The 15,217-nt window shown below is 39.4% G+C and overlaps 1 protein-coding gene across 2 annotated transcripts in view; it reads left to right on the top strand.

Moving 5' to 3' along the window:
• Positions 1–15,217, top strand: part of tmem269 (transmembrane protein 269) — a 32,629-nt gene extending 17,412 nt beyond the window's left edge. For both annotated transcript variants that reach the window (XM_042343499.1, XM_042343498.1), the window contains 5 exons: positions 2,107–2,254; positions 6,240–6,337; positions 11,745–11,888; positions 12,931–13,131; positions 14,498–15,217. In XM_042343499.1, the coding sequence (XP_042199433.1) occupies positions 2,107–2,254; positions 6,240–6,337; positions 11,745–11,888; positions 12,931–13,131; positions 14,498–14,607 (701 nt within the window). In that variant the 3' untranslated portion in view covers positions 14,608–15,217. The remainder of the gene's footprint in view (positions 1–2,106; positions 2,255–6,239; positions 6,338–11,744; positions 11,889–12,930; positions 13,132–14,497) is intronic.

Below are 15,217 nucleotides of genomic sequence, written 5' to 3'. Positions count from 1 at the left end.
AGGTTTAATTGTATAAAATGTCAGTATTTGAAATTGTCATTTTTATTTAAAAACATCTGGATGAATATAGAGATTTAAGTTTCTAATATATCATTGATATTATCATTTTAATTGGGCTTATTTCACTTCTTGCAAATAAAATGTTTGAAGTCTTAATTTTAAAAACCCTCCTATTCTATTTCTAGTTAGTTTCCTTGATTACTGTCAGTAGCAGTTACTTGTTTAATATACAGTAAATTCACAATCAATTCACTTTACAGTATATTCTGTGAAGCGCTTTGAGGCGTCTCGAAGACGCGATAAGGCGCTATATCAAATACAAGGATTATTATATTATTATTTCTGTAACATTGTCTGCTTTCACATGGCTAAAAAACTCTAGCAGTTTAAATTTCACATTGAAATTTACTTTTTTTTGCGAATAGAATGATAAAAATGAATTGGTTCTTGGAACCGGATACTGGAGAAGTATATTTGTTAAAAAAAAAGTTGCTTGGAACCAGTTTTCCATTGACCTTTGATTAGCCAAAGGTTATTGAAACACAAAATACAATTGATACTGCTCAACAGACAGAAACATTTTAAAATCTTGATTCTCCTCAAGATAAAATATTTTAGTCAGCTGTACAAAAGTTGTTTCACTGCAAATGAAACATGACTCCTCTGGTCCACCATTTGGTGGATTGTTAATCATTGAATGGAAGAAGGTTAAACATCTGAATTGGGCTACACTAAGAATCAATGCCTACAAATGTTAATTATTTCAAAGAAATCAAGCTTTGAAATGGTCCATTGTTTTGCTTAGAATTTGTGGGGCCTTGAACCTTCTTCTTTTTGTTGCCTTGTTCCCTAATTTATGTTAATTAGATCATTATGAACCTGGGTCATTTTGGAAGCCATCTAATTCCCACCAGTGACCAAAACTCTTCTTTTAACTTCTGAAGACATCATCATTTTCACTTCGATGCCAGGGCTCAAGTAGCATGCATTTGTCCAAAAGAAGAAACTTATACGACCTACCCAATGTTAATCAAAACTGACTGTGTCAGCCTTCCTCCATGTTGACACATTGGGGAACAGTCCTGGTATTGTAAAAAATGCCCCATATCTACTTGAAAGAAGCTGAAGGTTTTTAGACCCAGGACACTGGTTAAGCATGAGAAATAGTTGCACACAATGCACACAAAACTAGTTTGGCTTGATTGCATATACAAATGTTCTGCCTTTGTTTAATACATTGAGATTATGCTAGAAAGCTTTTAAATTAGGGATGTCTTGATATCTATATTTATGACTATAAACACAACAATTGCCATGCCACCTTTTTCATCCTAATAATTATTTGCCTCAATAGCAATGTTAATCATGACGTATCAGTAAAAACCCATTTGCTAGGACTAATATTTTCAGAAAAAGTTCAATATTGTGATTCATGAAATAATTGTTCAATGAACCTTTATGGCTTATCATTAGTAGTATTCCTCAGTATTGTGAATCTGTGATTTTAATATGAATATCAGAATATTAACAAATCATATCATGACATCCCTATTAAATTGCATTGCCACATGCCATTCTTGGTCCAGTCAAACTGAAGGCTGCCTGTATCAGCAAATTTTATGTCTGCGTTATTTTATACACAACACTCTTTTGATATGAAACCCCTTTTGTGGTCCATAGTATAGGTAATAGGCTGCTATTGGCTACATTCTTTTACAAAGCCTCAAAATAGGTTTGATTATTCGGTCACTTCAGCTGCTGGCTAATGTTTCCTACCAAATTCTTGAAATTAGTAGTGTGTTGGGGAGTAGGAAATCAGCTAGTAATTTTTGAGATTCCTCATTGATGGAGGGGGAAAAACGTCCACATTGAAATGTAATGCCTGTCCACAACATTTCCACATTTAGGTAGACCAAGTTCCTTTATTCCTGACAGACTGTAATTCCCATTTTATACTGAGGAATGGATTGTTGGCAGTTTAGCACTTTATATTCAGTTTCTTTCCTCTATTAACCCCCTCCCCCCTTTCCCTCGCTAGAGATGTTGTAGAAGTAGCTGCTATGATTGTCATTACACGTATCTAATTGATTGTGTTTTTGGTCTTAGGTGTTTTCCAGTATGCTAAGAAGTTGTTTCTTAGTGAGCAGGCAGGCCGGGTCCAACTTCAAGAATTTGCACGCAAGAATGCAGCCAATGCTCTTTCCCTTACAAACCTGGTGATGGGATTGTCTTCTATTTTGTGTAGTTTAAATGGGTAAGTACTTTAAGCACCTGGTTAAACCTCAATACTACTTGTGGTTAGTCATTCGGATTATTTGCAAGTTCAGGCAATGGACAAGCATATTTTAAAGTTGATATATAACTACCAGAGGATGGTAGTACAGTTCCAGTGTTACAAGAGATGGAGCTGTTCATGATCTGAAACATGCATCACAAGTTGAGTGGAATAGCTCTGTTAGTTGAGTGGAATTTGTTCTCACTTTTTCAACCTCCAAATACAAAAATATTTGTCAACAAGGCTATGGTATATGCTATGCATAAGAGTTCATTTTCTATTGCTCATCTGTTTATTCTTTCCCATTGTCACTGACTATTGGTATCATATACAATATTCATCATCAGCATCCATTTTAATACTTAGATAAAATCAATTTGTAATAAGTGTCATATTTCTATTAAGTTTGTTCATTTGGTTGAGTACAGAAGATGAAAGCAGAAAATTCTAATCTCTGCTCTTTGAGTCAAATAAAATGTTTAAAAACATTCTTCTGGGGAGTAAACAAGGTTTCCTGGGATAGAACTGGCAAATATAAACATATTCACAACCCTGTGAGATAAAGCATGTGGTATCTTAATGGGTAGTGTGGTATTTAGAGTGCAGTTTACATTTAGATAGCACCTTTCACCTCAGGTGCAAGTCTCAAAGCGCAATGAAAAAGTGGTGTGTTGCAACATTACTAATATATGTTGTCATTCAAATGTCTGTATAGTCAAATGAGTTTCAAGAACTGTATTGACTTCACGCCAGTTTCCCAGCCTTTGAGGCTCAAACAATCATCTCCAAACTGAGACAAGTTACAACTAGCCAGACTACTATTCATGTGGAACACAGGTCATTATGTCTAAATGGCCAAAATATTGGTTTGAAATTTGGAAGGTTATACACTTATACACTAGGTGTAAACCCTAGCTAGCGGGACGAATGGAGGGCGGCCAACCATAATTTCCGGCTAAGTGTAGTTACAATGCTAGTACCAGCGTGGGTGTTGTAATTGAATCCCGCGAGCAGAAGATGGCGAATAAACTGCTTTCTGCTCATGTGACTCAAACAACCTGAGTGAAAATCAATATCGGTGGCCACTGTGAAGGCCAGTGAGGACGGTGAGGCGGTAATCCAGGTACATGATAGATGTGGTTCAGTACAGAGAAGTGTTGAAGTAAGTATAGACTCGTGGAATAAGTAACCAGAGAAAGACACTGAAGCAAACCTGCACATGGGTTCAAAAGGTAAGGGTGTTTCAATTTCCACTGGGTAATGTGAGCCAAATGCCATTGTGGGAGAATTGTGTTCTAGCACTGCCTAGCTCACAGTGCTGATGTCCTGGAGTTCTGTGCCAACAGAAAGTTTGGTATATCCGGCTTTCAGCGCCAAATTAGTTTATGCCACTTTCTCCACAATGTATACTTTCTGCACAATATGCATTTTTTGCACAGCACACAGGAAGTGACATCAACGGTTTAATTGAAAAATCCATAGTGCTTGCAAGAAATTTGAATAATTCATCTTTCCACTCAATATCCACCACACCTGAGGGATTAAGCTGAGTGCAGATGTTTGTTAAAACTTGGTGTAATTCCTGAGGTGTGTGGAGTTTGCCTTTATCTTGAAGTATTGAAGATAACAAGGTAAGTCATGTTTTTTAAAGCACAGTGCAAATTCATAATATGTGAATTTTTGTGTTGTGACATCTCTTTAAGATACTTTGTCCTTTCCTTGACTCCCTTTGCCACATTACAATTCCCAATTAAGAAGGTAGTAAACTTCCTCAGCCTTTATCAAGCTCATTTGTCATGAGCTTCAAAGAGTTATCTAAGGTGACTTGCCTTTTCTTTACCTCTTCCTATAGATAATTGATTAACCTCTCAAGTTTCTCTCCCCTCACCAACCACCCTGTCTCAGCAATTTAAAAGGGACATTATAAAAGATTAAGAGATATAGAGAAAGTAGATGTGAGAGTTAGATTGAAAGGCATCTTTAAAGGACTGGATAGTAGGATCTGTTGACAAATGGATGCAGGGTTAAATTGAATGAATAGAAGAGTGCTGCATACTCAATGTCATGATGGTCTGTGATGCAGAGACAAGTTGTAGGTGAAGTGTGGAGGATAGATATTTTAGTCCTTTGCTGTGCCTTTGGGTTCAGAAAGAGAATAGAAACCTTCAGTTAGAAGGTCTAATGAGTTGTCTTAAGAAACCATTGGTAGACAGTTGTCCATGGATAAAAGGTAGGCTGAAAGTTTGCCAGCCCTCCAAAATTTAATTAAGCAAGAGAACAAATACAGAGAAGGGAAAACTATATGAAACCAGGTGGGTCCAACCTTTTATTTACTGTGGGCCACATTCCCTATTTGAGAAATGTCCGTGGGCCACATAAGCAATATTTTTGTGTTTCCCTTCCAGAAACATAAGATTTACACAGTGCCTTTTTCACATCGGAAGGATATCTCAAATCACTGCCAGCTGGGCACCTGAGCTGAGAGTGGAAGCCAAGGGAGGTGGGAGGGGAAAAGATGACTAAAAGATGGTCAAAGAGTTAGGTCTTGACATGTCTTGAAAGAGAGGATGGAGGGAGACAGTTGGAGAGAATCTGGGAATGGAGCTCCAGACAGCGGGAGGCAAAATGGCAATGGTGGGCAGATGGGGTGGGAGGACATGAAGCAAGCTGGTGTTTGCTAGGCAAATACAACGGTCCGGTCATGGGTCGCAGAGGTAGGGTGGGGAGAGGGAGAAGAAGGAAGTAGATGGGTTTCTCACTGTGGAAAGAGGGAGCTTTCTGTGAGGAAACTGCACGGCATGTCGCTTGGTGTTTCTCCTCAAACTGCCCCCCCCACACAGCAGCCGAGGGAGGCCCTGATCCTCTGTTCTGACAGTGAACTACAAAGCTCACCTCTTTCTCCCCGCGCTCTCTCGCTAAAGTTACTGTCTCTCCGCTTCTCCCTCATGCTCTCTCTCTCTCTCTCTCTAAACCTAACACATACTCTTGCACACACTTTCCCTCTCTCGCAATTACTCTCATTCCCCCTCTCAGTTGCTCTCTCACTGCCCCTCTCTCTCTCACACTCTCCCCTCTCATTCTCTCACACGCTATTTCCCTCATTCACGCTCTCTCATACACACTCTCAATCACTCTCTCTTCCCCCCCCTCTCTCTATCCTTTTCTCCTCTATCTCAATCACTCTCTCACTCTGCTTCTCACACACTCTCACTCACACCTCTCACTCACTCTGTCTCTCTCCTGTCTCACACTCTCTATCTCTCGTTCACTTTTTCTCTTCCCGCCCCTCTTCACTCTCTCTCTGTTTTCCCCCTCTCTTTTTCTCTCAATCAGCCGTGCAGCTCTGGCAGTGGGATGCTCTCCCTGCTACGTGACAGACTGCAGTAATGGCTGGTATTAGTTCCCCCCCCCGTCCCATCCTCCCAACCTTCGGCTCCTACTGCTGCCATGAGATGACGTTCGCCAAGTGGGAGAGGAAGCAGGCGGCCCGAATTTGGAAATGGTCTTGTGCCGGATGTAATCGTCCGACAGGCCGGATGCGGCTCGCAGCCAATGCTGTTTTAAACCGAGAACATAGAATGTCCTACCTGGAACTGTGGTTGAAGCAGAATCCATATTAGCTTTCAAGAGGGAATTAGATAAATATATGAAAAGTAGAAACATAAAAGGGTATGGGGAAAAGGCAGGAGAATGGGATAGATATTTCAAAGAATCAGCCAGCAAAGGCAAGATCATCTCCTGCGCTGTAAATTTCTATGGTTCTAATATCTCACTCATTGGAAAAACATGCCTCAAAATCAACATCTTTGGTAAAATGACAACCCAAATTTCCTACTCCTATCTCTAAAACTCCCAATTTTCAGCCTTAAAAACAGGGAAAGCCCAATTTTTTTACTTGTAAGAAATATTTTTAAAGCGGTTAAATTATGTTAGCCTTCCATTTAACAACTCTATTACTCTGCAGGCACCACTACTATGCATGCTGGCTTCTCCTTGTTGGGTTTCTCCTTGATCTGGCTGATGGAGCTGTTGCTCGGCGACTTAATGCGTGTTCTGCTCTTGGTAAGTTTGTCTTATCTGTAGCTTAGACTTTTAGATTGTTTCAGGTGGAACAACCCAACAGCAAAGTAACATAATGTGTACGTTTTTATTTTTTACCATAACTATATTTTTCTGGATATTCGTTGCTAATTTAAATTTTTTTATAATTTAACTTTAATGCTTCATAAAAGAAATACACTTTATTTTAAATACACTGTGGTTGCTTCAGGTGAAAGCAAAGTCTGCAATCCAGACATGTTTAAGATCAAAGCTAATGCATAAAAGTATGCAAACCAAGATTTCTGAGTAAGTCAAGGTATTTAAACTGAAAACAAAATTCAATAGATGTTGTCAGTGAGTCAACTGTACTGAGGATCTTAAGTTTCATACTGTTTATACGGCATCCTACATCTGCCTCACTGTATGCACTGTACACTCTCTGGAGCGATGGCAACATCAATGATGGTAAGTTCCATGCCATTTCCTCCAAATGTGTCTTCTATTCAGACTGTGGGCACTGTATGTTTTTCTTCCTTTACATTCTACGCCTCCTCTTCTAAGGCATTTCCTCCATACAGGATTCTTCAGTGAGGAAGATCTACAAATTAGACTGTAGAGTTTGCATAATTAGCACTGCTACTATTTTTAATCAATTGACTGATGAAATACTCGTAGTGTTTTGAGAACTGCTTCCATTTTATCTTTATCTTCCCGTTCCCTTCCAAAGAAAAACATTTAACATTATATCAGAATTTCAAGTAAGTGCAAGTGATAGGTAACATGAGATTTGAAATGTAATCATCCACTGAGAGACCAGCAAATTCCCTCAGATTTCTTTCTAAGTTGACTCTTTCATATTGCCCCCGCTCTCTTTCTTTCAATCAGCCGCGCAGCTCACTATCAGGCAGCGGGAACAGCCACTCTCCCAACCATGTGGGGTGGTTCACTATCTGGCAGTGGCAAGAGCCAGCCGTTGGAAGGACGCAATTGGTAAGGAGACCCGCTTGCTTTCCCATCAGCTCGAGAGGGACTTCCTGACACACTGCGGCAACAGGAAGCATTATTTCCACTTTGAGCTGCTGTAATCCGAGGATGGTTTGCCGGAAAGGGAGGGAGGGAACTAGTGGCCCGAAGTTAGAAATGATTCGTGGGCCTGTTATCATCCCACAAGCCAGGTGTGATCCGCGGGCTACCAGTTGGACCACCCTGGTCTATTCTGACACTTTATACAAATCTGCTGAGGAGTATTGCATTGTTGGAGGTGCCTTCAGATTTGACATTAAACCAAGGTTCTGTCTGCCTGTTCAGGTGGGTCTTAAATATTAATCAAAAGGGAAGAAAGAGTTTCTACTGCTGTCCTTGCCAAAAATCCCCCAACATAAAATCGGTTATTCATTTCATGGCTGCTGTGGGAGATTGTTGTGCCCAAATTGGCTGCTGCGTTCACCCAAAAATACATTCACTACAGTATAGTTTACGATCAGTTTTGAGACATCCTTCTGACATGAAAGGTGTCTTTCACGGTCTATATCAAATGGAAGGATTTTTAGTTTCTCCTCTAGTAAATGGGTGCAGATCATGCTGTGGAAATCTGTTCATATGCTGTCATTAATCTGAACTGACTTCAGGTGTGACTATACAGATACAGTACTGTGGTGTAACTGCGATGACCCAAAAACACCACAAGTAAAGTTGCAGAATTGAAGGTAATTCGAATGTAATGAGGAATTCTATTAATAAAGAACAAAATTATAAACCGTTTTGTTAACATTCAAAGGTTCTACAACTCATCCCTTTGAATTAGATTTGAGCAATATGGAGCATATCTGAAATTGTTGAAATCTGACTCCTTTATAGAGGAATTTATTGTTAAGCCTTATGCATTTCTATTCCTCTCATTGGTTAAACCGTTGTCCAAATGAATAATTCGGATGGGAATTTATTTCAAAAAATTATAAGCTTGGTACATCCAAAGGTGTCAGCATGGCTCATCGGTAGCACTCTCACCTCTGACAGAAAGTTGAGGACTTTGAACTCACAGTCTAGGCTGACACTCCAGTATAGTGCTACATTTTTGGAGGTGCCATCCTTCAGATTAGACTTTAAAATCGAGCTCCAGTATGCCTGTTCAGACGGACATTAAAGATCATTTCGCACTATATAACGGAGTTTCCAATGGTGTCCTGGTACCAACAATTCCCCAGATAAAATTGTGATTGACTTCATAACTGTTGCTAGATATTGCTTTGCGACATTTGGCTGTTGCATTTGCCTGCAAAATACACAGTCACTAAACACTGCACTTAACATTATATCCTTTGATGAGCTTTGAGATCCCAGCTCAGGTCTGAAATTCTGTACTCTGTCCAGCGCCTTGGGACATCCTCCCGACGTGAAAGGCGCTATACAAATGTAATCTTGTTGTTGATGAGATGATCTTCTATTGTCAATTGCAAGGATTATTATGTCCTTGAATTGTAAAAAAACAACTGAGAGGTATTCCGAATAGCCAATAACATAAACATCAATGTTACCAACACCATACTTTAAAACAAATTGCATTTAGATATCACCTTTCATGTCAGGAGGAAATCCCAAGGCTTTGGACGGTCATGGGTTTGCACCCGAGCTGGGAGTGGATTTGGGAGGGTGGGCACCAAAGGGGCATGGGGGGTCGGAAGATGCCTGAAGAAGAAGGTCTTGAGAAGGACCTTGAAGGAGGCAAGGAAAAGGGTGAGGTGAAGGAACTTGGGAATAGAGTGCAAGAGAGTGGGGGTAAAAAGGCTGAAGGTTCGACTGCCGATAAATAATAATAATTTATAGAGCAGATGAAAATGGTACAATTAAAATTCAGATGTGACTTCAGTTTGAGAGCATGTTGAGCTTTCTAGAGTTACTAATTTCTAAGATCACAAAGCATGAGACAAGAACGGGCAATTTAGCTGAGCAAACTTGTTTTGTTCTCATATCATGGATTCTATTCCATAAATTCGGTCAGTCCTTTTAAGCAATGCAACCAATCACAAATAAATCCATGGGGGTAGTCAAGCAAAATTCCAGAATATTAATGTCGCCTTGCAACCAATATTTATAGTCCTCAAGTAACTCATACATAGCTTCCAGCAGTGCATGAATTACCTTGTGAATATATTTGATCATCTTTATTTATCTTTATCCTTTCAATCACATTCTTAAACTGATATTTCACCAGCTCTCATTTTTCAAAGGCTTTGATTGCTCTAGCATTAACTGTTTTTGCTTGGAATCTATTTCAAGGATCCAGTGCTATATGGAGGGGAAACATTTCTTATCTCTCACTTAAGGCATGCTAATTTTACACTCATATCCTATAGTTCTAGAGCTGGATGAATATCTGGTTAGGAACAAGATTGAGGGGTACAAGGATAAGTACAAATAGAGACGATCGAATGCTGTTTGCAACGTGATGGTTCCTGACCTACTGGACCATGGGAATGTCATGTCAAGGTAGGCAACTAGTCAACGATGTAGGATGTAAATATCCTGGAGCTTTGCTTAATTTTACCTTTGGTGAAAAGGAAGTACATTTTCTCGGGAAATTGGGCAGGTATTTGCTCTGTATAAATTGTCCATGTTGTTTGAAAGTATCGGCTTGGTGAACTAAGATGGCCATTTCTTGTTCCATCTTATTCTGCATAAAGCTGTGAACAAAATCATCTTCCCCGAATGCTTTGTGTCAAATTGTGTACGAAGTTCATCAGCACACAAAAACAGGATGTGCGTTGTCACAAACAAAAAAAAATTATCTGTTCTGTGCAAAGTGTAAAATATTTCTAATTAATAACATTTTCTTCCAGAATTGTTAAAGTGTCAAGCGATGAACACAGTGCCCTCTTCTTCAGTGCTTGCTAGCACTTTTCTCACTCTCTCATTCTCCTTTATTTTCACACTCCTTTAAAGCTGTCTACTTTTAACCAGAATGATATATAAATAGCATACTGTAGTGCAAATATTAATTTTCTTGGTAAAATGTCAAATTCACAATGATAGTTTAGAAGACCACAATGAAATTACTCTAGGAGTTTCTGTGTATGATGGATATGTGTATGTGTGTATAACGCTATGTTAATTATCTTGGCTATGTCACACTTCTAATTTAGATTCCCTAACAGTCACATGGTCCTCTTCAACGGTGGATTCATTTGGCCTGCCCCATATATTCCTCATCCTTTACGTGGTACTCACTGTTTTTTCCTTTCATCCATTACCAACATCTGTGCGCATCTGAAATTTACAACAAAGCTTACTTCTCCAGATTTTGTTAGCTAAATTTGTTCAGTAGTTAAACTTGCCAAATTATTTTCTTCAGAACCCATCCTAACAGTCCTCACCCGAATGTATACAATATAAATACTAGAGTCTTAAAAACATGGTCAAAACGATTATTACTGGTTGATGAATATGTTTGCAATAAAGTGAAAATCATGTGCGTTCTGGCTAAAGGCTCTTTCAGAGCACAAATGTTCATTGCAGCAGTTACTTTATTTAGCCTCACACGTGGTTCAGTATGCAGAACATACCCTTCATTCAAAGAATGCTGACTGCTGTGCTAAGAACCGTGTACAACAGAAATAAATTGCATCTATGTAGCACCCCTCATGCAGGTTAGCATCTCGGAGCGTGTAACAGTGGTGGAGCCTGATAACGAGCCGGGGGGAGGAAGGAGATGACCATAAACACAGTCGAAGAGGAAGGTCTTCAAGCATGATCTGAAAAAGGAGAGGAGGGGGCAAGGCAGAGAGATTGAAGGAGAGAGTTCCGTCGTTTCAGGGCATAGAGACTGAAAGCATAGCCGCCAATGGTGAAACGGATGAGGGCAAGCAAGAGGCCAGAGGTGGTGGGTTGGGGATTAAGGTTGAGAGGTAGGGAAGTGCCAGAGCCTGAAGGGCTTTGTAGACAAGTGTGAGAATCTTGAAGTCGATCCATTCTGTGATAGGGAGCCAGTGAAGCTTGATGAGGACTGGTGTGATTATACAGGTGTTATCTACCTACTGTCACAAATTCCAGATGTTTCAGTTTGCCGTATTTCTAATGTCGTGCTCGGACCATTGGCAGTCACATGTTTGATAGCTGATTTCTAGAAGACAAGTAATGTATTTGTTTAAATGCAGCACTGTAGTTTTATTCCAAGATGATTTCTTCTGTTTTTACATCAGATGTACACAAGGCTTAAAAACAGAAATTGTTCTTGAGTGGAATGGTTTGCATTTGGCCAAGGAGGCTCTAAAGATTTGTTTAATGAGCATTGTGGCAGTTCATACTATGTACTACAAGTTCAACATATTGTCTGTAATTTCATTTTCTTTAATGTATTCAGCCACTTCTGTTTCTATTGAGCTTCAGTAGTTTCTAATAAATGGAATTTTACCAATAGTTATTTTTATTGCAGGAGCCAAATTGGACGATTTTGCAGATTTCACAACATTTGGAATTGGAACCTCTCTGTTACTCCAAGCCCACGGTATACTGGACAGTCTCCTTGTCATCTGCTATGTGATGTCAGTGTTTGCACGTCTCTGCTTCTTTTCTAGTGGTAAGAATTCACTTACTTTGTACTCTATTGAATTCACAAGGCTGTGGGATATTTCGTACTATTACAATTGTATATCACTTACTCAAAATACAACCGAGAGCATTGGGAAGATGTCCTGCTTTGCCGCTGTGAAAGCTTAGGCGCCAGAAAGCTATTTGACATAATGGATATCAGTCCCCAAGTCTGGGAAGTTCTCAGCCACAGTCCAGCGAGGAAGCACCGAAGTAAAGCAGCACATCAAGATCAGAAGATTGTGATTGTGAAACCCTATGTTGAGATTTTGAACTCACAGTCGAGGCTGACACTTTAATGCAGTGCTGGGAGTGTGCTGCATTGTTGGAGGTTCTATCCTTCGGATGAGGTGTTAAACTGAGGTCCAAGCTGCCTGTTCAGGTTGGATGTTAAGGGATCCATCGCATTTTTTGAAAAGAGGAGGGAGTTTCTTGCCAGTGCCCTGTGCGCAATTTGTTTGTTTGCCACTTCGCCGACAAGTTCACAGTTGCTGAAGTAAATAAAGCCTGTGAAGCACTTTGAGATTATTATTTCAACCAACTGGATTACGTTTCCAGTGGTGTAAAGGTGGGTTTTAATTAACATTGAACTGTTAGGAGGATGGGGGGAGTCACGGACGGACATGTTGTTATTGTTATTAGAGTAATTTTGATGTATTTTCTAAAATTATATAAGTTTTTCAATGCACTATAATTACCATTTTGCACTTTTCCCCAAACATAACTATGAAAATACAGGGGCGTCTTACCGTTAAGGGAACAATATGGTCTTTCTAAGCTCTGACTTTGCCTTCTAACACACTTTCATGTTGCTACTTGAAAAATTTGAGGCCATTGTGGGAGCAATGGTCTTGTGTCTGTTGCTAATTTCTATGAGGTAAAATACCAGGCCTGTTTTTTAAAAAAAATATATACTTTTTTTACCATTAGTTGTTCATTATGTCCACTGTCATAGAAATACATACTATTCAGTATATACTATACCACCATTACCACCTGTTAGCACTACCTTTCTGTGCTCTTTGTTTTAGGTATCCCATTTGTGTACCGTGGATTACCTTGCCCCTACGCTTCAGCTATCCTGGCCTGCACCTCTCTGCTGACTGAAGGCAATCGCTTCATTCTGCACACCACTGCAGTGGTGATGATACTTTTCATGACCGACCAGGGCAACTACCCCCATGACAAGGTTTTGGAGTCACAAATTTGGAAAAAAATAGTTTATGCTGGAGGTGGGTAGGACTGTCCAGTATCAATCATCAAGTTATGTTTGTGCAGAAGGTTTGCATTTTTAGTACTTTTGAAAGGAGTTAGGAAAATGAGGGTTGTGTCTGTGTTTATAATAATCATAATAAAAAGCAGATGCTTGGGGTTTGCCTTGACAGGCACCCCTGCATAATACCGTGTCAGGTCCCCTGACTGCATATTATCACTCCCTGCATAATATCTTGCGAGACAGTTTTTTTCTGCATAATAGGTGTTAATCTGACAGGACTCTTCCCCTCTGAGTCAGAAGGTTGTGGGTTCAAACCCCATATCGGAACTTTGATCTCAGATAATCTCGGGTGAAACTCCAGTGCAGTGGGGTGGGACGTTAAAATTATGTCCTGTCCTTTCAATCGACATTAAAGATCCGATGGCGCTTATTGAAAAGAGAAAGGAATTTCTCCCAGTGTCCTGGCCAACAATTCCCCAGATATAATTGTTCATTAGTCAGTGGCTTGTAGTGGCCACACATTCATAGTAATGTCGCTTTTGATCATTCAATGTCAGCTCTTCCTCTCATTGTGAAGCAGAATTGACCCAAGTGTTGGATTGAGATGTGTTGCAATAGTAATCCCAACATTGTCAGTAAGGTAAAAGCTAACTTGTCTCACAAGCTATGAACCAATTCATGTTCCCTTTTAGTGGGTGCAGAATCCCACACTTCGTAAATTCCACCAACAATGATAGAAAGAACCGACATCGAAGGAACAAAAAGTGATGTCGGTATGAATGCTTGGTCACCACAAGCCATTTAGTAGCGATGGAATTGTTTTTGTTCACTCCTGACAATTTGTACGATATTTTGCTGTGCACAGATTGGCTGTGATGTTTGCCTGCAAATTACAGTCACTAATGTTCACTATAAAATCTTGTGGTGTTCTGACGTAAAAGGCCTTATATCAAAAGGGAAGAATAGATAGAATAACACGCCAGGCACTCCTGCATAATTCTCAAGCAAGACAAATACAGATACAACCAGACACAACTCTAGCGAGGGTTCACTAATTTGTTCTGACATTATAGCAAAGAAGGCACTGTTTTGTCATTGTATGAAATGATTAAAGAAAAGAGAAATCATAAATGACATGAATAGTAATTCATACAACATATATTTTATATGATATTAGTTGCCTTAATATTTTATTGGTGACTGCAGGAAAAAGGTTAAAAGCTTTAAAATCACAAAGGTGCTCTTTAAAATTGCAGGAAAAATACCTTTTCAACATTTAATCGTTTAATTTTTAAAATTAGCATTGTTTGATGACTAGAAACATATAAGCTCTATTGAAATGGATTTAATTTTGAACATTTTTTCTATTCTCTGTTTGCCAGGTCTGCTGATGCTTTTTTGCTGTCCATTCTCGTTGGCTTGCACGTACTATCTCGTTTGGTGTTTCTCCTATACTCTCTTCCCAGCTGCTCTGTGGAGCTACGAGGTTTAAAGCAAGGCTTCATCCCTTCCCCTCACAGGGAAAGGCTGGCAGCAACAGTTCAGCCACCAGAGTTCAAGTGTGATTTCTTTATTGAATAACAAAAAGGCAGTCTCGCGCATGAAACTGTAGATCAATTGACCCTTTTGACCTAGCAAATGGGCTGATATAGTCTCCTTTTTGTTCAATTTTTCTGAAAGTTATAGAGGTACCTTTTTATTTTTTTAATTATTTTATGTTGCATTATGTTATAGTTTTCCTAGTGACATGTTTCCGAAGGGAGCAATCATAGTTACATGGTTTTAGTGTATAAATTGTTTTTCCCCCCATCACTTGCCCCATTAAAGTTAACAGGTGCAGAACATATTATTCCCTTAACCCTTTCAATAGTGAATTCCTGGGGATAGAATTCCTGTACTTAAAGAGTTCATTAAAGGTTTAAGCACTTTTTTTAGAATATTCAGAAAAGTATTAATAATGCATTCAAAAAGTATTCATGTGTATCAGTTTCAAACTAGTCTTGTTAATAAGGTGAAACAAGCTCTTCTATTCAGTTCCTGATGGGGAGAATTGTGCAAATGCTGCCCCTTTGAATCGTTTTGACAATGGCCCTTGAATCTCC

This window comes from Callorhinchus milii, unplaced genomic scaffold (assembly GCF_018977255.1).
Source record: "Callorhinchus milii isolate IMCB2004 unplaced genomic scaffold, IMCB_Cmil_1.0 Scaffold24, whole genome shotgun sequence".
Taxonomy (NCBI): domain Eukaryota; kingdom Metazoa; phylum Chordata; class Chondrichthyes; order Chimaeriformes; family Callorhinchidae; genus Callorhinchus; species Callorhinchus milii.
Note: the sequence above shows the minus strand (reverse complement) of the source record. Positions and strands in the feature narration are given on the sequence as shown.